Raw genomic sequence first — 21347 nt, forward strand, 5'->3', positions numbered from 1 at the left:
TTTAAATATAAAATTATCAACGGACAAAAATACAATCGTTTTCACGCTTCTCCGGTTCATTAACCTCTTCTTCATCAGCTAAAGGTTCCAAATTTTCTATATCCTTTTCCTGCAATCCAATAATGTTCTGTTTGTTAACCAAAAGCTCGTTTGGATCCGGAACCACCCTCCTCCTTTTAACCGGCCGTATTGCCTCCAGTTGTGCTTCCAATAAGCTGATTTTTTGCTGGGCGCTAGCCAAAAGGGTATCTTTAGCTTCGAAGCTTTTTTGGACTTTTGCAAATAAAAGACGTGAAGTAGCGTTGGTTTTGTTGGATTGGGAAAGTTTTTGCAGTTGAAGTCGGATATCTCGGGTCGTTTTAGGGGTTTTCCAAATAAGTAAAGACGGGTCGTTAATTTTTTGGGCTGGGCTTTCCGGTGTTTTATCCCTTTGCAAACCGTTGTTTTTATCTTTTATAACGTTGGCGTTGCTATTTTCTAACAAAAAAGGGCTTAAAAGTGGTTTAACCAAGTTTACCGGCCATAACCCCGTTGTACGCCAACCAGATTGAATGGTTTTTGCTATAAATGCTTTTAATCTGGCTTTTCGATAACAAAGTAGGAAATTTCGTTTTCCAATAACTGTTGAACAGCAAAATTGGCTAACAAATCCAAGTTGACGTCGATAAGCTTCTTTTAACGGCCCAAAAACCGATAGATCCAATGGTTGAAGAACGTGTGACGAATGAGGGGGTAAATATAGGAGTTGAATATTATTTTGCAAGCAAAGAAGCATAAATTCGTCCGTTATATGTGATCCATGGCCATCCAAAACTAATAACCGCTTTTCAGGGGTTAAAGGTTGGGTATACGGAATAAACACCTTTTTTAACCATTCGATAGCCGTTTGGTTATTTGTCCACCCGTTTTCGGTTGCATGAAATTGCCAATTATCGAAAGGGCTTAAATCCGTGGGAAACCATTGTTGTTGTACGTTTTTTCCCTTAAATATAACGAGGGGAGGGAGGGCAACGCCCGTAGCCGATATACATTCGATTATAGTCGTCCAACCACGCGTTCCGGGCTCTTTTCGTTGCAACGGCCGGATCCCGTTAAGCCCTAATACTAGGCCATTAGATCCTTTGCCTTCCATTATACCGGTTTCGTCCATATTCCAACGGTTTTCCGGTTTAATAGCGTTAATAACCGGGTTCGTAATATAAAGCCACCAAGATTTAATTACCTCCGTAGTAGCGCCATTAACCCGGGCGTTATCTATTCGACGGGGCCTTTGGGTTTTAAGGATTGGATAACGAGCCAAAAAACGAGTTATCCAACGTTTTCCAAGGCCTTTTGTCTCTCCGGCGGCTTGAAGAATTCGTTCGGCAAAAAAGCGTAATTCTTGATGCGTTGGCGGAAGCCCTAAAGCTGTTTGGGTAAGTACCCAATCAGCCAAATGCTTTTCCTGTTCCGTGGAAAGCCTTTGAAAAGGGCTTTGTGCTTTTTTATAAGGTTGAGAACCTTTAAGTCGACTTTGAAGTGTAGACCTAGGTATTCCCCATTTTCGGGAGGTTTTTGCAATTGGATTGCCATTATTGACGTCGTTAATTGCAGATATAAGCTGTTTTTCAGTATATTGCTTCATTGGAAAATGGAGAATTAAAATCAGAAAAGAGTAAATCCAAAAGTGACAGATTCATCGAGATATTTATAATAGAAGTTGGAGGATAAAAATAAAAGTGTTGTTATTTTTGGGTGCCGAACAGGGGGGGTGCCGAACAGGGGGTACGCAACGTTAGCTCGTGTATTGGAGGAGAAATTCAATCCCAAGGGATGGAAAAGCCCTAATGAAGATGAGCCTCGGCATCGTCCCCTAATGGTTTCCAATACAGGACAAACAACTACTGAAGGCCCTGCCTAGTCCAATCTATTGCTTATGTGCCTACCAGATATTCGTCGAGGAGGGTGGCGTCGATGAAACAATACGCAGGGGCTATGGGGTGGTAAGCCGGGATACTTTGTGGTGTCCACAAGGTCAACGCTATGTTGACCGATTTGGAAATATTTCTGGATGATGTTCACGTGGTACACACAAAGTCCTTGGCTTCTCTCCCCGAAACCTCAAATCTCTTTGTTCAGCGCATCCCTAGCCACAGATGATCGACCTTTGGTCCACAAAATGTTCTTTGCTAGGACAGGACAAGCTAAAGAGAGGACTATCAAAAAGAAACTTTCCCAGGGCCAAATTTTGATACGGATTTGCCAATTTGGAGGATGACACCCACCAAGGGTAGAAAGATGGAAGAAAAGCTCATGGCGATAGGCGGTGACAACTTGAGAGGCAAAAGATGATTTCTTTTTTCAAGTTTTGGCGCAGGGAAATACTGAATGTTCAATACCGGGGAAACATCAAGGAAAAACGACGTCATTCAACATTCAACTGGGCAGTGCTGTGGAAGGAATAATGTCTTTATATATCGTTGGACAATTTAGGTTTATAGCGTCGACTTTGTCAAGGTCTCAACTGATATCCGAATAGATCACTTAGCGATCTCCCAGGGAACAGGGTGGTTAATAAATTGGGTAGATTACCGAAATTTGGTATCGACCGATCCGAGTGTCACCCGCTCTTCATGGAGTATGGACTACGTCCCCCAATATCTGGAAGGTTGTGTGTGCAGCAGATTGCTGATAAACGTGGTAATTTCCACTGGCTAATTCGCCTGAACAATGATACACACAATGCAGTGCGTAAAATCAAAAGGCACGAGCTGATCGTATATAAAAGAGAGAGGATTGTATCTGGCAGCATCGAAGCTATCTTGCCGAAAGCAAATCAAGTACACGTTTTGTTGTCGATGGACAAGGAAAAAGAAACGTGCCAAAACATGGCCAAGACAGATAAGCCCTCTGCCCAGGTAATCTGCGGCCACAGCCCGGTAGTTGGGCGATATGCCGATATCTGTACCCCGCCACTGCGGCTCTCTGATGCATCTTGCCAAGTTGCAACGGTTTTAGGGGGGGCGCCCGCACGTGCGTGCCATGTTAATAAAGAGGCCAGCCGCTCGGCGCGGTTGCTAATTGCGCATCGAATCACATCACCAAGACGGGCGTGGCCTGCTTACCAGTTAATTGGCTACACTCCATCGGCTCATCACTTTGCATGTCCAAAATCCCTCGTGACACGCCCGTAAAGGTTGGTCTTGGTAATTCCCAATCCGGAAGAGTTTGCGAGCCCTGGTCGGAATCAATCGAGCACGTTGGATGTAGGGACAAAATCTGTCATATTTTTTCTTCTGCTGCCATCTACTCGGGGCAGACAAGCCAAGCCACAAGACAAACGTTTTGGTCTGTGCAGCGTAGTCTAGCCGATTTCGACCAATGGACCCAGATGTCTTTGCAACGTGTTTATCAATCTTTCCTCGATTAAGGGGGTCTTTGATATTGTATAATCTTTACCCTTGTAACATTTTGCAGTTCTCTGCTTGGAGAGAAATCTTGTTGACAACGGTCTCGGTTATGAATTTGAAAAGCGTGGGCACGGACAGTTCATTTTATCACATATACAAAAGGAGGCTTACATCTGCTATCGAACCCAAAGTGACGTAGAGATCGACCCAGGCGTATCAAAATACAACATGGCCATGTTCTTGGCATACAAGATGTTTCGGGTTCAAGAATAAATGAAATGGACTGGAACATGGCAGCTCCGAGTCTGGGATTATATCTGCTCACCTCGGCATGTTTCGCGTACGACACTCGACGTCATCCGTGGGGGTTTCAGTACTTTTTGCATCTAGACATAGATATCAACGTTCTTTGGAGACGCGGGCTTACAAACAAGTGACTAATATGGAAGTACAGGGAGGCAATACTGCTAGAGTAAAAAACCACAAGATTAAATAAAACTATAAATGGACCTGACTTTCGCTAAATCAAATGCAAATGCGTTCATGCTCTACATTACCAATCTATATGCAGCAACCTGACCCCCTGATCACTGAAAGGATACCGTTGCAGCCCATCGGGATGCAATATATATTGCTCGACGCGCTGTAGACAGGAGCCCGGTTCTCTTGGCCCCTTTTTCAAGCCTTTGAAATCTTGAATCCGCCGGGCATGTTGATCTGGAACACTCCGCGGGGGTCGTACTTGTCTGCAACCTCCTTCATAAAGGCCAGGTTCTTCTGGCCGTAGCTGCGGAACGGGCTCTGGCTGATGTGGGCATAGTTGAGGAAGAGGTACTCGTCGTCGGCGCCCTTGGAGGCGGCAAACTTCTTGATGTCGTCGACCCAGGCGGTCATCTTGGCGTTGACCAGCGACTCGAGGCTCGGGTCCTTGTAGGCCAGCATGCCGAGGAACATGATGAGGTTGTCGGTGCGGTCGTCGAGGCCGAGGACGTTGCCGCCGTTGACCGCGGCCTGCTTGAACTGGTTCACCGACAGGCCCTGGAACATGCACTGGGCGGTGAAGCCGAGCGTCGGGGCCTCGGCCTCGAACTCCTTGACCATGGCGTTGTAGGTGTCGACGGCGTGCGTCATGACCTCGCCGCTGTTCTTGAACGTCAGCGTCCGCCACGAGTTGTAGCTGCCGCGCGGCACCTCGAGCTCGTCGGTGAAGGCGACCAGGCTGTCGGTGCGCATGGCGAAGCTGACGTTGCCCGGGATGCTGACAAAGTCGGCCAGGCCGGGCGCGTCGACCTTGCCCTCGACGTTGTGCAGGGCGCTGATGATGATGGGCTCCGGGAGCCCGCCGCCCTGCGTGTAGGTCCAAAAGACGATGGCCGAGTCGGACTGGTGGCCCTCGTCGCCGAGCACCGAGACGAACTTTTGCAGCGTCGAGATGAGCTGCGCGCCGGCCGACGCGGCGAAGCCGATGGTGCCGCCCCAGAGCGTGGCCGGCGCCGTAAAGGTGTTGAGGTCGTAGCGCGTCACGATGCCAAAGTTGCTGGATCCGCCCTTGAGGGCGCGGTACAGGTCGGCGTGCTCGTTGGTCGCGTTGGCGTTGACGATGCTGCCGTCGGCCAGCACCACCTCAAAGTTGGCCACGCCGTCGCAGGCAAAACCGCGCTGCGACGAGTAGAAGGAGTTGCCGCCGCCCAGGATCAAGCCGGAGACACCGACGGTGGACGCGCGACCGCCAAGGACCATGGTCTCGTAATTGGCGAGCTCCGTGTAGACGGAGCCCCAGCGGGTGCCGGGCTGGATGGAGGCGATGGACCTGTCGGCATGGTAGGTGGTAGTGGTCATGGCACCTGTTGCGGTTAGTCAGCTGATGGACTCGGGATGACTGCCGTGTTTTTTTGACCATCTATGTCTGCCTCTGTACTCCGCTCCAGACCGGATCGCAAAACTTACTAAAGTCAATCGTCACGCCATCGTTGATGTTGTTGGCGCCAGGGTTGGCCATGTGGCCAGCGCCGCGCACGGCAAACTTGCAGCCCTTGTTGCAGGTCTTCTTGGAGTGAACGTTGCTGACTGCCGGGCCGTTCAGCGCCTTGATTGCCGTGGCTACCTCATCGGCCGTCTGCGGCATGAAGATGCATTTCGGCTTCCGGTTGGCGTTGTCAAGGGACCAGTACGTTGCTTCCGCGTTGACGTAGGTCTCAGTGGAGATGGTGAAAAGCCGTTGGCTGAGGCCGGCCTGACCAAGGAGGTCACACTGAACTCAAGAATGACAATGTTAGTGTTTTGTATAGTTTTTTTCTTGGTTATTTTTTTTTATTTTTTTTATTTTTATTTTTTCTTCTTTTCATGCTTCATATTTGCTGAGCAAGCATTTTCACGGGATTCCAGTGATCCCTCCCCGAGAAAAGACAAGCATTGGTACATACGCATGTTTCCCCAGACGTCTGGGCGTCGATCGAAGTAGCCATGCTGAGGAGTGTCACCAAACCGGCGGGCGAAAAAAAGGTTTGGGGTTTCATTTTATTGGCCTGAAACTCAAAAACGAGGGTGAGTTACCAGAGGTATGTATGTAAAAGGAGTGGACAGTCAGGAGCTGGAATTTCGTCTCAGGTTCCTTGACCAAAAAGACGAGGTTGCAGTGAGGAGTATTTCCCACGACCAACGAACGACCGGTGCTGGTTGACACGAATCTGGTTTCCTGTGAGCTGCATCCCGCCGAGAATTTATTGACGACGGGTTCGATGGAGCTATCGTGCATTTCAAATTGCATGCCCACCTGCGGCAGGCTTCGCGCGTTCCCGATTAAGCGGGTCGATGGATTCTCAAGGGACGTTGTTCAAGCTAGTCTAGCAGCAGATGGCGGAGTTGGTCTACTATAATAAAATTATCGATATTAACTTTGTTCACCAGCCAGGAAGGTCCCAAGGGTATCTTTTGCCGGCGACCGAGTCAGTTCGGTCCTGATTGGGCGGTTCGGTGGCCGGGCGGCAGGGGGATTGCAAGGAGGGGCCATTGAAACCGAGTGCTGTGGAATTTCTTAGATTCCATAAGTTCAGCACCATACGAAGTACAAAATAGGGTCCGTATCCTTTAACGTTCCGTACCCCCTCTACAAAAGTGGAGGCACGAAGCCCAATTGGGACTAGCTCGATACATAATTACAATTCCCACTCTATACAGCAGCTTTCAAATCCAGCCAATAAGATGGCAGAACTCTTTCGAGGCGGGTCTTAACCCTAACCCGTCTTGCGTGCGGATCTAATTGACCAATTGAACCTCCTGCACATAAGTAAGGCATTGTTGCAATTCGTTATCGCGGTTATGGTTTTGCAGGCGGGTTCGTAAAGTGTTTTTGGGAACGGACCAATTAGAGGCGGCGAATGAGAAGGATGCCCCCCTTCGAACGTCACGTACGGCGTTATCGAGGTTGGATCGCGGATAAAAGGTTTGACGGGGCATGGTAAATAACGTCATTTAATTGGCTAAGTGGGTTTTGTTTAAAAAATAAATAAAAAAATAAAATCAGCCTAATGCGTTGAGGGTACATGCATATAATATAGACAGAGGGCCCGCCACCGCCCCACATGGGGTGATTTTATTGGTCCAATACAAAGGGGATACGGAACGTTAAAGGGTACGGAAGCTATGGTGCTGAACTTAGTGCTTTTACGGAATGCCTTGCCGGAATGTTGGTCCCGCCTGGAGAAGGGTAAAACGGGCCAATGTAACCTCCTCAGGGGTCCCTCCTGCTGCGATAGTACATAAAAAATGCCAACGGCAAGGTCTACAGGCGAGGTGTAGCATTTTTGTGTCCATTCGGATGGGGCACACAAATGGACTGCCAAGACGATAAAAAGTACCGCACTTGATGAGAACTTGGTAGCTCTCCTGAGTTGCCGCGTGATTTATTTTCTGCGCGGGAGGGAATCAATCAAGCTAACTTGGTCCTGCGCGCTACACGGCAATGTTCCCGAATGCAACCGCAGACAACCAAGAAATTTAATGGTTTTACTGGAAGGATTCTCGTAACGACGCTGAATGAAATTTGCAGTGTCACATATGCAATTTTACCCCTCTCCTACTTTTTTTTTCCAAGACCCTCCTATAGAAGTCGAATGGGAAAAGAGAAAGAAGATGGAAAATGGGGCACACCGCCACAAAGGAACATAGAAGGGATGAAAGCCATGGAAGTGACACCCTCCCTGTCCAGCGGGGGAACTCAAAAGTACTGTAGGTACACCCATGGATGAAAAAAAGAGGGAAAAAATGACGAATGCGACCTCAGATGCTTTCAATGCGTGGGCACCGTTTCCTTGTACAGTTAAACATCATATCGGACAGAGAGCAAAACTTGGGAGGACCGTGAACATAAGTATCAAGGAAGAGATCCTACCAAGAGCACTTTTTTGCGGCTGCCCTAGTACCGTGTACCCACTGACTTGCTCCGTTGATCATGTACTGTATCTGTTGCGGAAAGTGGGCAAATCTAGATATAACTAGTCTAGCATCTGTCCACGGGCCATTCTGCACGACATCAAAGTGTCCGAGTTTTATCTCTACGGCTCGGTCAGCAAAGATTTTCACCTTGGTTCGACACTCGTTAGAATTGCTTCAGCTCCGCCGCGATGGCGTCGATCAACGGCACTCTTGTGCCCCTGGCACCACCGCCTGGCTATGTTGTCGATTTTGACAACCCGGAAAGAATCCTGACGCCCACGGCGTATTGGATGTACGGTGCTGGGATGGTTCTGGCGTTTTTGTTTCTCCTCCAGCGCCTCTACACAAAGATATTTTTGATGAAGACGTTCAACCTCGACGATTGTAAGTCTGTCCGACTTCCTGCTCTTGTGCTCAAACCGAGAACAGCCAGCTCTGCTGAAGCAACCCCCAAAGCTATCAACCCTAAAACATCCGCTTGCTGACTGCCAACAAAAAAACAACAAAAGATTGCTTGGTTGGATCCTGGGCCTTTTCTCTCGCAACCCAGATCCCCGAGGTGTACGAGTGGTCGCAGGGAAATCTCGGCATACACATGTGGGAGCTGCCAGTGCCGCGCTTCGAGCGGTTCCTGTTCCTCATCTACCTTGCGCCCATCCTGTATGCGCCCTGCCAGATCCTGGCCAAGGTGTCGCTGCTCATCTTCTACCACCGCCTCTCGCCCGTCCGCGGCTTCAAGCTCGCCGTCAACTTTACCATTTTCGTCGTCGTCTTCTACAACACCGCCATCATGTTTGCGCTCATCTTTTCCTGCTGGCCCGTCCAGAAGAACTTTGACCTCAGCATCCCCAAGGAGGTGGGCGCCTGCAACGTCAACCTGCCTCAGGTCTACATCGCCACCTGCATCATGGGCATAATCACAGACCTCATGGTCTTGATGCTGCCGCTCCCGACCGTCTTGAGGCTCCAGGTTTCACGGGCGCAAAAGATTGGCCTGGTGTTCATTTTTAGCATTGGTTCTGCGTTAGTTTCCCCCAATGCCATGACTCCTTGCATCCGCACTCTATTTCTAGCTCTCGTCAGATTTTACTAACCATGGAATCATCCTTTGTATAGAACTTTCGTCACATCAATCGTTCGCCTTGCTCTCCTGGTCAAAACCTCGGGCGAGGCCGATCTCACTTGGGCTATTGCCGAGGCAACAATGTGGATGTAAGTACAGCCAATGCAGCCCCCCCCCCTTGTATCCCACCCAAACGGACCCCCCCCCCCCCTACTCGTTCAACAAGAAACTCAATCTAACCCTCCCACCTTTCCGGCAGCGGCATCGAGGCCAACCTCTTCATCATGTGCGGCTCGCTGCCCACGCTCCGCAAGTTCGCCAAGCACGTCGGGCCGGTCATCTTTGGCGAGTCCTTCGCCTCGATGTTCTCGTCGCGCCGCGGCGGCCGCAGCGGCGCCAGCAAGGGCAACACGGGCAACTCGTACCCGCTCAAGATCTCGACGGGCGGCAACAGCCGGCTGTCGACGACGGGCAAGAACGGCTTCAGCCGCCTCGACGAGACCCGCGACGCCAAGCTGTCGTCGTCGGAGAGGTACGGCGTCGAGACCAGCGTCCACACCGACATGGACAATGGGGTCCCGTCCGCCAGCAGCCCCACCGACCTCGGCCTCGCCGTATCGACAGACGCGGGTCGCGGCCATGCTCATTCTGCCCCCGGCAGCATCGTGCAGACTAGGGAGACTATTATTCAGTATGAGCGCCGTTGATGGTTGAGTCGCAACGCCAGCCCAATGTTTTGATTTTTTCTTCTTCTTTTTGTTGCAAGTCTTCTTGCACGAAGATCGGACGAATCTGCGTCTATATTTGTTTGTTTTGATATTTCGGGCTCGTTGTACCATTCCTTTTTCATCCTAATTTGCCTTCTTCTCGAACGTTTGATTTTGTTCCATGTTATTGTTAGTTCATGGTAGTCTCAGTGCTCAGACTAAACCCCCTGCGTTGTGTTACGATCAAGGTATCGGGGTAACCTGTTCTTAGGGTAAAGTACAGTGGGTTGAAGCAACTGAGCGTCTGACTGGGTAACTGGGGTTCTCAATGACTGGGGGTGAAGTTATGATCGTCCTCAAGTAAATATTGAGGTTAACTAGAGTTTGATTGCTGCTAAGCAATCCTAGAATCGAATCTATCTACACGGTAATGAGCGTGCTTTATATAGTCCGTTGTCCCTGGTAGTGATATGTTTGCTATGTCGGATATGTTGGTGAGCGGTCATATCACTCCTATCACTTGCTATGGGTGCTATGTGATTCTTGGCACCTATCAGTCATAGCACCCTCCTCTGGTCACGTGCGGTCACGTGACCCTTTCCATATGTAATCCTCTTTCTGTCGGTCGGTACCATCCTTGGTTGATTGTCGTCAGGAGGGGTGTGACCCCACCTGGCCTTTCTGGTACCGGCCCAACTGTCTGGTCGTAACACGTTGCAGGTGGACCGAGCGCTCCATATACCTTACCAGCCACATGGCTTTTCGACCAATTACATCGGTCGAAAAGAAACCGCTCGTTCTAGTCTGAGGACACCTTGTCGATTTTAGCCGTACATGGAGGTTGGGATGCATAATATGCGCACTGTGCATTTATATAATGGGATAGATAAAAAGGTCAGATAATAAATCGAATTAAAATCTTAGAAATGCACAAATAATACCACTTTAAAATCAAAAGTTTGGGGTTTTTAACGATATTTTATTATTAATTTTGCCGACTATATTGGCCGGGTTATTAACTGTTTTACGTATTTTATTCATATTTTTATTTTTTACTATATTAACATATATATATACGATAAATGCTCTAATTTTTATTTAGAAATAATATTGATATTTATTTATATATATAAATATTTTATTATTAATTTCAAAGCACTTATTTAAATTTTATAGTGTCACGGCCAGGCATACATTGGAGAACCTCAGTGTATTAGGCGCTATCGACGAAAATTCTAAACTGAAGAGAAGAGAGAAATTACAATCGTCGACGCGCTCAAGAGACGCGCTTAAATCCGGAGGTAGTGGATCCTTGTCCGATCCCTGGCTCGGTGTGGAGCCGAGTCGTGATTCTGAGGGTAGGTCTAGGGGCCTGATCCTCACATTACCCCCCTCTAAGGCCTGATCGACGTAGGCGGTCAGAGTCTTGAGTTTGTCACGTGTGTCTCCTCGGGGCCTTCCTCCGCTCTCGTGTCTTTTTCGCATCGTGCTCGGCAACATTGTCCTCGGGTCCGTCCTCCGCAAAAACATCCTCTGCTGCGCTCCTGATCCACTGTTGCAAATTTACCGGAGGTCCTGCTGCGTCCGGGTACTCCCTGTGAAAGGTATCCAGCAGTATTGGTGAATTTTTCAAGTCGCGGGCCTTATACCATGTCTCATCAGGGTCGAGTCCGACCCACGATACCTGATATTGCAACGTTTTCTTTCGTCCGAATAAACGTGAGGCCAACACTTGCTCCACCTCCCACTCCGGTTCTCCGTTAATTTCGACCGGTGGTTCCGGCTTTTGATACTGCTGAGGTAATGGATCCGTTGCTGCTTTGCGCAATCGGCTGGCGTGGAACAGCTTACTACCTTTATACCAGGCAGGGGTGTCGAGAATGAAGCTGTGGCCCTTTTCCTCGAGAATCGTCCATGGTCCTGCATTTTGCGAGTCCAACTTGGTCGTAGGAGCTTCGGTGGAAAAACCCTTTTTGCTAACGTAAACCGCATCTCCCACCGTAAAGTCGACCGGTCGCCGTTTCTTGTTAGCCTGCCTCTGTTGCTCTATCTGCGCTCCGAGTCCATTGTTGCGGGCCAGCTCCTGAGCTTGCCGAGCTTGGCGGACCATTTCCAGCGCCTTTTGTTGCTGACCGGTCTCCAGGTCTTCTTCGGGTAAAGGTAGAGAGAGCGGGTCTCTAGGGCGAGCTCCTGTTTCTGCTTCGATCGGTGCCATGCCGATAGAGGCGTGAACGGACGAATTGTGGCCGAAGTCGAAGGCGGGAATATGCCGTCGCCAATTCGTTTGGTATTTGTCTACATAAAAGCGCATTTTCTGATCCAATTCAGCGTTGGTAATTTCGACGCTGCCCTGACTTTGAGGGTGGCGGGCGCTTCCATGTTTATGCTTTGTTCCTGTCAACTCGTTTAGAGTGTTTAGGAACTCGGATATAAACGGTCCGGCGTTGTCGGAAAGCCATAAATCGGGGACGCCTTTCCAACGGTACACGGTCTGATAATACCGCATGGCCAAGGTCTCCGCGGTGTCCGTCTTTTTTCCCGGTAGGGTGGCCAAAAGTTTGGTCAATCGGCAGATGAAGACCCAGACGTAATTATAGCCTTCTTTATCCTTGGGCATATCTTTGCCGTCTACCATTACGTGCTGCCAACACCGTCTAGGGATCTCCAGTGGGTGCAACAGCCCAGGCGTCTTATCATGTCGTACCTTGTTGCGTTGACATTCGCGACAATTCTTAATGTAGCGTTTAACGTCTCGATTTCTGTCGGGCCACCAGTAATCTCTTTTCAGGCGGCTGAGGGTTTTATTCTGGCCTCCATGGCCGAAGATCTTGGGCTCATGAGCTTCGCGGATGAGAGCCGTTCTTAAGAAGATCTTGCCATCCTGGGTAGTCTCGGGTACCGTTAACAAATTGTCGTGGTGACCTAGGTTCTGTTTCAGGTTTTCTTCCAGGATAAGGGCCACCAGGTCAGCTCCCTGCGGTGCGGAGGGTTCCAAGTTGCTAATGGTTGGAAGATGTTCGCCGGGTCGGGAGTCGATCTTTTCTGGAGGGATTAGTGCAATGGTGCGGTCTAACACAGCTCGGGCCTTGACCGTAGGGTTGTCGATGGTTTTGCGCGAAAGGGCATCGGCTGCCACATTATCCTTGCCGGGACGGTATTTAAAGGTGATGTCGAAGTTGGCCAGGTAGTCAGCCCATCGTATCTGGCGAGCGGACAAAAGTTTCTTGGTCGACCAATAAATTAGGGCCTGGTGATCGGTGAAAACACAGAACTTGGTACCCAACAGGGCTGGTTCGAAGTCCTTTAGCGTATTAATCACAGCTAATAGCTCCTGGTCCTGAATCGGATAGTTTTGTTCAGCAGGGGACATGGTTTTGGACGAATAGCCGATTGGCTTCCAGCTGCCATCGTCCTGTTGCTGCCACACGACACCGGCGGTGGCCCTGCCACTGGCGTCGGTGTCCATCCTGACAGGCATACCGGGTTTGAAGAAACTCATCACGGGGGCGGTGATCACCAGCTGTTTCAGCGCTTCAAAGGCAGATTTCTGCTCGGGGCCTCTTTCGAACGGGACTCCCTTTTTCAATAATCGGGTCAGAGGTTCTGCTTGTTCGCTGGCGTGATGGCAGAACGTCCGAACGAAATTGCATAAGCCTAGGAAGGATCGTACTGCGGAAACGGAGGTGACGTCGTCCCATTGCCAGCTGGTGATGGCTTCGACCTTTTTGGGGTCGATGCGGATACCTTTACCGATCTCTAGAAGTAAACCCAGGTACTCGATTTCGAAAACGCCGAAACTTGACTTTTTGATATCGCCTTGGAGTCCGGCTTTGTGCAGCCTGTAAATAACCTCCTCGGTTTGCTTAAAATGGACTTGCTCCGATTTATCCTCGGTATAAATCAACACGTCGTCTGCGTAGGCGCTCGCGAAAGCGTCCAGCAGTTCATTAAGCTGAGCGTTGATAAAAGCTTGGAACCAGGCGGGTCCGACCTTCAGTCCAAAGGGTAGGACCTTCCACTGAAATGTGCCTTGTCGCGTTTTGAACGCCGTTAAATACCGTGACTTCGGATCCATTAGCAATCTGTTAAAAGCTCGAATAATGTCGATCTTGGTCATCCTCCGGGCTTTTCCACACTTGCTCAACGTCCCGGCCACGTCGGGGGCAAGTACTTGTCGTCCTTTGATGAATTTGTTTACCCATCGGTAATCCACACAAAAACGTTGCTCCTTCGATTGCGGTTTAGGAACGAACAGAGTCGAAGCTGCGGTCTCCTCCATTGTCCGTTCAATGAAATCGATCCTCAGAAGTTCGTCGATGGTTTCCTTTTCCAACTCCATCATCGCGAAAGGGGTCGAATAGCGGGCTGGCCTCCCCTCCAAAGGTTTCTCGAGTTCCAAAACCACGTCGAAGCCGGGTCGGCTAGGCGGGAGAATCGTCGACGCCTTTTTGGAAAAGAAACCTTCAAGGTGGGCAAGTGCTTTGGGTAACTTGGCTCGTACTTGCGCGATGTGCTCCGGGTCTTCGCCTGCAGGAAATGGAATGGGATGTCCATCGTGAGTCTTGTTCCATTGCAGGGCTGATACCGCATTGAGGCTGGTCGTAGGCGTATCGTTTACTGGTACCAGCGGTATAGGCTCCGTGGGTAACGGGGATCGCTTCCATCGATCTTGACGTGGGTCGTTAAGAAGGGCACAAATATTTGCTGGCAGGGTTTTGTTGGAAACGGTCTTTGGGATAGTCGGAAAGGCGCTAATTTCTGCGATCTGAGCCTGGTTTCCGTGTTGGCGTTTAGGGCCTTGAAGTATCTTGCGGACCTGGATGCGACGGTCTTCTTGTTCCATCTTGCGGTCCCGGCGGACTGCGTCAGCTTGGGCCTCGAGGTCCAGAGGCGGATTTGAACGTTGTACGACGATTGCCGGTGAGTATTGGGCCATGGCGGGCAGGTCGTTGGGCCAAACGAAGCTGCGGGTAGCTGGGAATAAGCCTACTCGATGCTTCGTCCACCATTCTTGTCCGATAAACACATCGTGTGCCGTTTCGAGGAGGATGAATTTCTGCCGTGGGAATTGTCGTCCGTCGATTTGCAAGGTGAGCCGAAGGTATTCGGTGGCTCTTGCGGTGACCTTCCGGTTAAAATCTCCAAAGTCCAAAGGTTTGGGGAGCTTTTTAATAGGTAGCTCTAAACGTTGGGCGACCTTTTTCGCGAGGCTCGGTCGGATGGATAAGTACACATCTGCTCCGGTGTCACAGAGAGCTTGGGCGTTGAGACCACGACCTTTGTCTTGCAGTTGAATGGGAGCAAGGAAGGTGTTTAATTTGGGTGATCTATCGATTTTAGCTATCTGAGGCATGCAGACTGCCGAGGAGACTTCCGGCAGCCTTAGCAGTTTTCCGAATCCGACGAAGTTGAGCTGTGGCCGGATCGTTCACCAGCTTCTCGATCGCCTTCGTGTTGAAGGGCGAGGACGGCGGCGATGTGAGCGGCCTTTTGGGGGCAATTGCGTGCCAGGTGCCCGGCTTCTTGGCAAAGGAAGCATTTACCCTCAATGACCAATTTGGCGTTTTCTCTGCTGGGCGACTTCGGTGCGTCAACGGTCTGTGTGCGGGCTTGGTTCTTGGCTTCCTGGCTGTGCCGGCGATTCTCGCGTCGACGCTGTTTGCGTTCGGCGCTGGCTGAACGCTCACGGCGCTCTTCCCTCTTTTTGCGGTTTTCGCGGAGCTCCTCCCAAGCGCGTTGTTGGGCCAGCGCCGAGTTCGCAACTTCTCCGGCAAAGGTCTCGTACGAGATATTTGGGTCTTTGGATAGGCTGAGAAGCTGGGGGTTCAGGCTGGCAGGAACGTGCTCATAGAGAACCAACTTGCGTTCCGTTTTGGCAATGTTGGCTTTATCGGCTAGGCTGTTAACCTTGCCAATAAACTGGTGGATGTCTGTTAACTTGTCCGACAGACTAAACTTCAAGTGACGAAGCTCCTCACGGGCTTTGGAGGCTTGATTATCATCGTGGTAAACAGCGGCTAGGGTCGCGACCATTTCGGCCGCGCTGCTGAAAGGCATAATGGTGGATTCATAGCGGCCTTGGATAAGGTCGTTGGCAAGCCCTTCAGTGAGGGAATTGATCACCGCCATGCGGCTTCTTTCTGTTTTGTAAGTTTCGTCGTCCTCTACAAATTTATCTGCGATTTTGGTAATCCATTTATCAAAACGATCCTTATCACCATTAAACATGCCGGGGTCGATACCGGCTTTACGTGCCGTCCTGTCGTAGGCAGGGTTTTTAGCATTTTGGTTACTTCCGTAAGGCTTAAATGCTGTCCGGGCAGCGATACCATGGGGCTTAAACTCAGCCCCTCCAAAGGCGCTGTTCAAAGGCGTAATACCGCGGGTTTGACGGGTGGCATTGTTACTCCGGGTGGCGAGCTGGTCTTTAAGTTGGGCAATGGTGGCCAAAAGATCTTGCAGCTGTGATTGAGTGATTGTAGCCTGGCCGGCAGTGTTTTCGCTTTCGTCTGCCATTTCGCTTCTCATTTGGACGACAGGCGAGGGCGCTCTGCTTGGAAATTTCGGAATTTCGTTCCTGCCGTCTAACGTTTTGGCAGAAGGTTGGTGGGGAGGGTTTCGCGCCTCTCCTGGGTGCTCAGAAACTGACTCGTACTCGTACGATCCGTCAACTTCGATGCTGTCGACTGGCTGATCTTGCTCTGTGTCGGATTGGGGCTCAACGGGCTCTTCAGGCTCTGTGTTGGCGCTGGTAGGAGCGGGCTCTACTGGCTCTGGGCTCACTGGGGCAACTGTAATCTCTCCGTTTTGATCCGAACCTTCGGTGTTGGGAGTAGCAGTGCCTGAAGCCAAATTATCTGGCTTTGCTGAGTTTGCGTTTGTCACGCGTTGGGATTGGCGAATCGGTGGGCCGTAATTCTTACGCGGCGACATTGATTTCGCGAATGGTGTCCTCTGTTTCTGTGGCCTAGTTTACCGTCGCGCACAGCCGACGTAGTGAATGATTGAATGAAGGGATTGAACGATATATTTTAATTGCTTCACCAGCAAATTATATTGAGTTTAGAATTATGTCACGGCCAGGCATACATTGGAGAACCTCAGTGTATTAGGCGCTATCGACGAAAATTCTAAACTGAAGAGAAGAGAGAAATTACAATCGTCGACGCGCTCAAGAGACGCGCTTAAATCCGGAGGTAGTGGATCCTTGTCCGATCCCTGGCTCGGTGTGGAGCCGAGTCGTGATTCTGAGGGTAGGTCTAGGGGCCTGATCCTCACATATAGTAAGAAATATAAAATTTATTAAATTTACTAAATTAATTAAACTTATTTTTAATAAATAATAGGTCTGGTACTTAAATTTCTGATTATAATATTATAATATATATTTGACGTATAATTTATACTTTGGTTTAGTTTTAAACATTTATTTATTTAAATAAAAATAAAGATAATAATAATTGCAAATATTGCTATTTTTATTAATAAAATAGCCGATTTTTGGTTTTTTACAAAACGGATTAACGTGGACGTTTGTTTATATATAACGCCCAATCGTTAAAATTCTTGTCCGCCTATCGTAAAAATTGGTTAAAATGCAAACCCGTTTCGATTACAAATTTTACTGAATTTTAATTTGTTTTACCTATTTGGTTTTTAATACGTTATATTACGTAATATTAGTACCAAAGCTTATAAATATATAAATTATACCAATATCACCCCCTACGTACAAACCTTTTCAAATTATATTACAAAATAAAATAATAATAAAATAAAATCGAAAAAACACAAAATTTTAACAAAACCCAACCTCCATATAAAAATAAACGAAAACCCATATCCAATTCGGCCAATTTGCGCATTAAAAATATAAATTAAATCGCTACTAATAAATACGGCCGACCGTATATCCAACGTGCGATCCGTATATTTTTACAATTTCTATTTATTTTATTATAAAAGAGTTCAATTTTGAAAATCGCGATTTTACCTTTATATACGACGAAAATCGACAAATTGTCCTCAGACCTGAACCAGAAAGTTCTTTCGTTTGGACCCACAGGTATTAGCAAAGCCACGAATTGAGCCACAGGTTCAATTGTGGAGCTCTGGGCTTCAGGGATGAGCCCTGAGATTAGCCGCCATCCCGGATAGCCTTTCAAAGAGAACACTGGCGGCTGTGAGGATCAGGCCCCTAGACCTACCCTCAGAATCACGACTCGGCTCCACACCGAGCCAGGGATCGGACAAGGATCCACTACCTCCGGATTTAAGCGCGTCTCTTGAGCGCGTCGTCGATTGTAATTTCTCTCTTCTCTTCAGTTTAGAATTTTCGTCGATAGCGCCTAATACACTGAGGTTCTCCAATTAGTAGTAGTAGTAGTATTAGTTAACGCCGGGCTCGGCCCGGCTTGTTAGCCGGCCGTTAGCAACCTCCCGAGGGGTATCTCGGCGCGCGTTCTATCTTCTTTATTTACACAGGGGGAAAACAAGGAGGGCAGAAGCGGATCGTGCCTGACCGGGTTCGGGCCCGGTCCTGCTTAGGGGGTTAGTTCACTGACGCGACCCCGTGCCTAAGGTGCACGGAGGGTTCGTCTGACGGCTTGTGCCGTGAAGTGTGGGTGAAAAGGCAGTAAGTCTATTCCTCGTCAGAGTTCGAGTCGTTTACGATCGGTGTCCCTAGGCGTAAAGTGCGTTCGTGGCGCGCGGGGCGCTGGCGGGCCGCTCTGGGGCGGGCGCTGAAGTAGTTGGTGGCTATCGAAAACGCCTCAAAGCTTTTCGGTTGCCCGAAGCTTGTCTGGAAGAATTTGCGGCGTTGGGCGCGGTCTGGCGGCCCGACCGGCCGGTCGTTGTCAGGCCACGGCCAGTTTCTCCACACCGCCCGCGAAAAGCGGCAGTGCACCGGGTGTTCAGGGGAGGTCCGCTTCCAGCACCAGGCACACGAGGTGTTTGCATCCTGGTGGTTGAAACGGTCATGGTAGGCTTTGAAATCGCCGTGGCCGGTCCTCATGGCCAAATAATGGCCCAGTAGGGGTCTTGGCAAACGCAGTTCCTCGGGCTCCTTTCTCGGTGTGTATTGGAATTTCCATTCCCTATATGCGGGGGACCGTTCACAGAGTTCTTTACGCCACCAGTCCTTCTCTATATTCGAAAGAATGGCTCTGAGGACCGTGCCGGCACCGCTATACGTGGTTTGCTGAGCCCTCGGGTCTGGGTCCGGCGGTCCGGCGGAGCCGGCCTTGGCCAGCTCGTCAGCCCGGTCGTTTCCCGGGATTCCCTGGTGCCCAGGGCACCAACGGACCCGAACCTCGGTACCTTGTTTTCGGAGTAGATCGACAAGGTCATGGAACTCCAGAAAGGCCCATTGGGACGAACGCGGCGCGTCGCCTCTAAGACCCCAAATAACCGAGGTGCTGTCCACACAAATCCAGATCCGGGCGCCTGGCTGGGCCTTGGCTGCCGCCTGTAGCCCTTTTAGGGCGCCAATCGCCTCGGCGTCGAAAACGTGGCTTTCCGGCGTAATAGATGCGGAGCCTGCGGCAAATTCCAGGCCCGCCCTAAAAGCGGCCCATCCGTACCCTATTTGGACGCAGTTGTTTTCGTGTTTTTCCGAACCATCCGTATATACCACGATATCGTCAGGTGATACCATGTCCAGCCATTTGATAAAGCGGCGGGCCGCTTCCTCTTTCGGGACTCCTCCGGTGGGGTCAGTGCGAGAATCCGGGGCATTGCGAGGTGCGCGCAACTCTAGTCTCCGGATCCGCGGGAGAAGTTGTGCAGCCGTTTGCAGGGTCGTGGCCGAATGGCCCGAGTTGCGGGCACGAGGTGTTTCACGCAGGCGGCTGACAAGGGGGTGCCCCTTGTCCGCGAGCCTTAGTCGGGCGCCGTATTTCAGGCGGGTGTAGGCCAGCGCGACGCGGGCCGAGGGTAGTCCTGCGTCCCTGAGAACAGTGGACGAGGGGGTGGTTTTATACGCCGGGAGGATTGCCCGTGCCGCTAAAACCAGCGGTTTGTTCAATGCTTTGAGGAGTCCTCTTTGCTTGTGCGCTGGGTTGTACCATGCCTCGGCTGCGTAGGTGGCCGAGGAACCCACGCATGCCACCGCTGCCTTGCGAAGTGCAGCCGCAGGCGGTCCGTATCTTACTGCCCCAAAGCTCTTGAGGTGGGCAGCGACCGCCATTGTTTTGGCAGCCCTTTCGGCCACGTGGCGGCGCCCGTCTAGCCGTCGGCTGAACCAAAAACCAAGCCAACGCATGCCCGGGTAGCGCTCGGCCCCGGAGGCGCTTTGTCCGCGTCGACCGCCCGGTAGTTGGACCGGGGTAACCGTTCTACCATTAATCCGGATTTCCGGGTTGCGACCGTGCCTTTTCTTAGTGATATGGATCACCTCTGTCTTTTCCGCTGCAAAATGAATCTTCTCTTCCGCCGCAATTTCGTGCATATCCCGGAGTTTATCTTCCAGCCAACGTACGTTTTCCTCCAACGAGGGTGACGATTTCCATGTAAGCACGTCGTCTGCGTATGCCAACCGCCACTTCGTACCGTTTTTGACGAGATACGCCAAATATAGCATATATAGGATCGGGGAAAGGGGAGACCCTTGCGGGGTGCCGCACCCAAGCCGCCTAAAGCCCGTGGTCGTACCCTCCAGCCGGACTCGGGCCTGGCGGCCGCTTAAAAAGTTAATCACGAACCTGAGGAGCATTTTACTAAACCCGAGGCTCCGCATTTTCCGTATTAATCGCCTATGGAGGAGGGCGTCGAAGGCGCCTTGGACGTCGCATGCGACAAGGGTGACTTCCTCCCCGCGAGCTAGAGCCTGCTCGATATCGTGGGCGAGGGCACAAACCAGATCCGTCGCCGATCGTTTGGGTAGGGCACCGCCGTGGGTGCAGCTAAGGAGCCCGTTGTCGTGTATGGCCCAAGCTATCCGGCGTGCAACGAGCCTCTCGAGGCCTTTTCCGATGCAGGAGAGGAGGGCTATAGGCCGCCAGGATCGAACGCTGCTCCGGTCTTTCTTCCCCGTTTTCGGTAGCATCGCGACTTCGGCCTTCTTCCAAGGCGCTGGGAAATGTCCGAGTTCCAGGCAACGTTGGTAGAGCCTGCGCACCGGCTCGGCCAACGAAGCCCATCCGGCTTTTAGTAGCCGGACGGTTATTCCGTCGATGCCCGGGGACGTGCTCGTAACCCCAATGCAGGAGCGCTCCGCCTCTTCCGCACTAACCTGGGTGTCCCAAGGGATTTTAGCCTCGTCCGGCGACCAGGCCTCCAAGGGGTCTCCCTGCAGGTCATCCTCCGCCGAAAATCGGCCAAGCACCTCCCGTTGCAGTGCTTCCGCTTTTGCTAAAGGCTCGCTCACTTGCTCGCCGTTAATAACCAGCGGCGGGGACCGGAGGCGTGGTCCGGCTCCCAGCCAGCCCACCATGTTCCACAAATCCTTATCGTCGCGCAGTTGGTCGATCCGGTGCCTCCAGTACTCCCGCTTCGCGGCCCGCACCCCTTTCGTATAGGCTTTTTCCTCGGCAAAGGCGTCTGCCCTATTTACAGCGCTCCGTTTAACCCGCTGGAATTCGGACCAGAGCCGCTGGCAGTTTTCGGTCCACCAGGGAGCCGAGCTGTCCCTTTTTCCCGCCGGCGTACCCACGACCCACGTCACTTGCTCCCATAAAGTTGTAAATTCAGCTACCCACGCGTCCAATGCGTAGCCATCGGCCGCGGATCCCGGGTCCGGCATGTTTTGCATGCCAA

The 21347-nt window shown here is 50.8% G+C and overlaps 3 protein-coding genes across 3 annotated transcripts; 2 read left to right on the forward strand and 1 right to left on the reverse strand.

Moving 5' to 3' along the window:
* Positions 1–2867: 2867 nt before the first annotated feature.
* On the forward strand, positions 2868–3662 carry MGG_17592 (uncharacterized protein; the record flags this gene model as incomplete). Its single annotated transcript, XM_003719279.1, has 2 exons — positions 2868–3012; positions 3457–3662. The coding sequence occupies 2 exons, from the start codon at positions 2868–2870 to the stop codon at positions 3660–3662; spliced, it is 351 nt and encodes a 116-aa protein (XP_003719327.1).
* Positions 3663–3756: 94 nt separating this feature from the next.
* On the reverse strand, positions 3757–6253 carry MGG_01941 (FAD binding domain-containing protein). Its single transcript, XM_003719280.1, has 3 exons — positions 5813–6253; positions 5337–5640; positions 3757–5233 (listed from the first exon to the last, which is right to left on the reverse strand). Exons 1-3 carry the CDS (start codon positions 5903–5905, stop codon positions 4068–4070), a joined length of 1563 nt encoding a protein of 520 aa, XP_003719328.1. The 5' UTR covers positions 5906–6253; the 3' UTR covers positions 3757–4067.
* Positions 6254–7887: 1634 nt separating this feature from the next.
* On the forward strand, positions 7888–9649 carry MGG_01940 (uncharacterized protein). Its single transcript, XM_003719281.1, has 4 exons — positions 7888–8207; positions 8333–8846; positions 8940–9035; positions 9146–9649. The coding sequence occupies exons 1-4, from the start codon at positions 8012–8014 to the stop codon at positions 9591–9593; spliced, it is 1254 nt and encodes a 417-aa protein (XP_003719329.1). The 5' UTR covers positions 7888–8011; the 3' UTR covers positions 9594–9649.
* Positions 9650–21347: the final 11698 nt, after the last annotated feature.

Source organism: Pyricularia oryzae, chromosome 6 (genome assembly GCF_000002495.2).
Source record: "Pyricularia oryzae 70-15 chromosome 6, whole genome shotgun sequence".
NCBI lineage: Eukaryota > Fungi > Ascomycota > Sordariomycetes > Magnaporthales > Pyriculariaceae > Pyricularia > Pyricularia oryzae.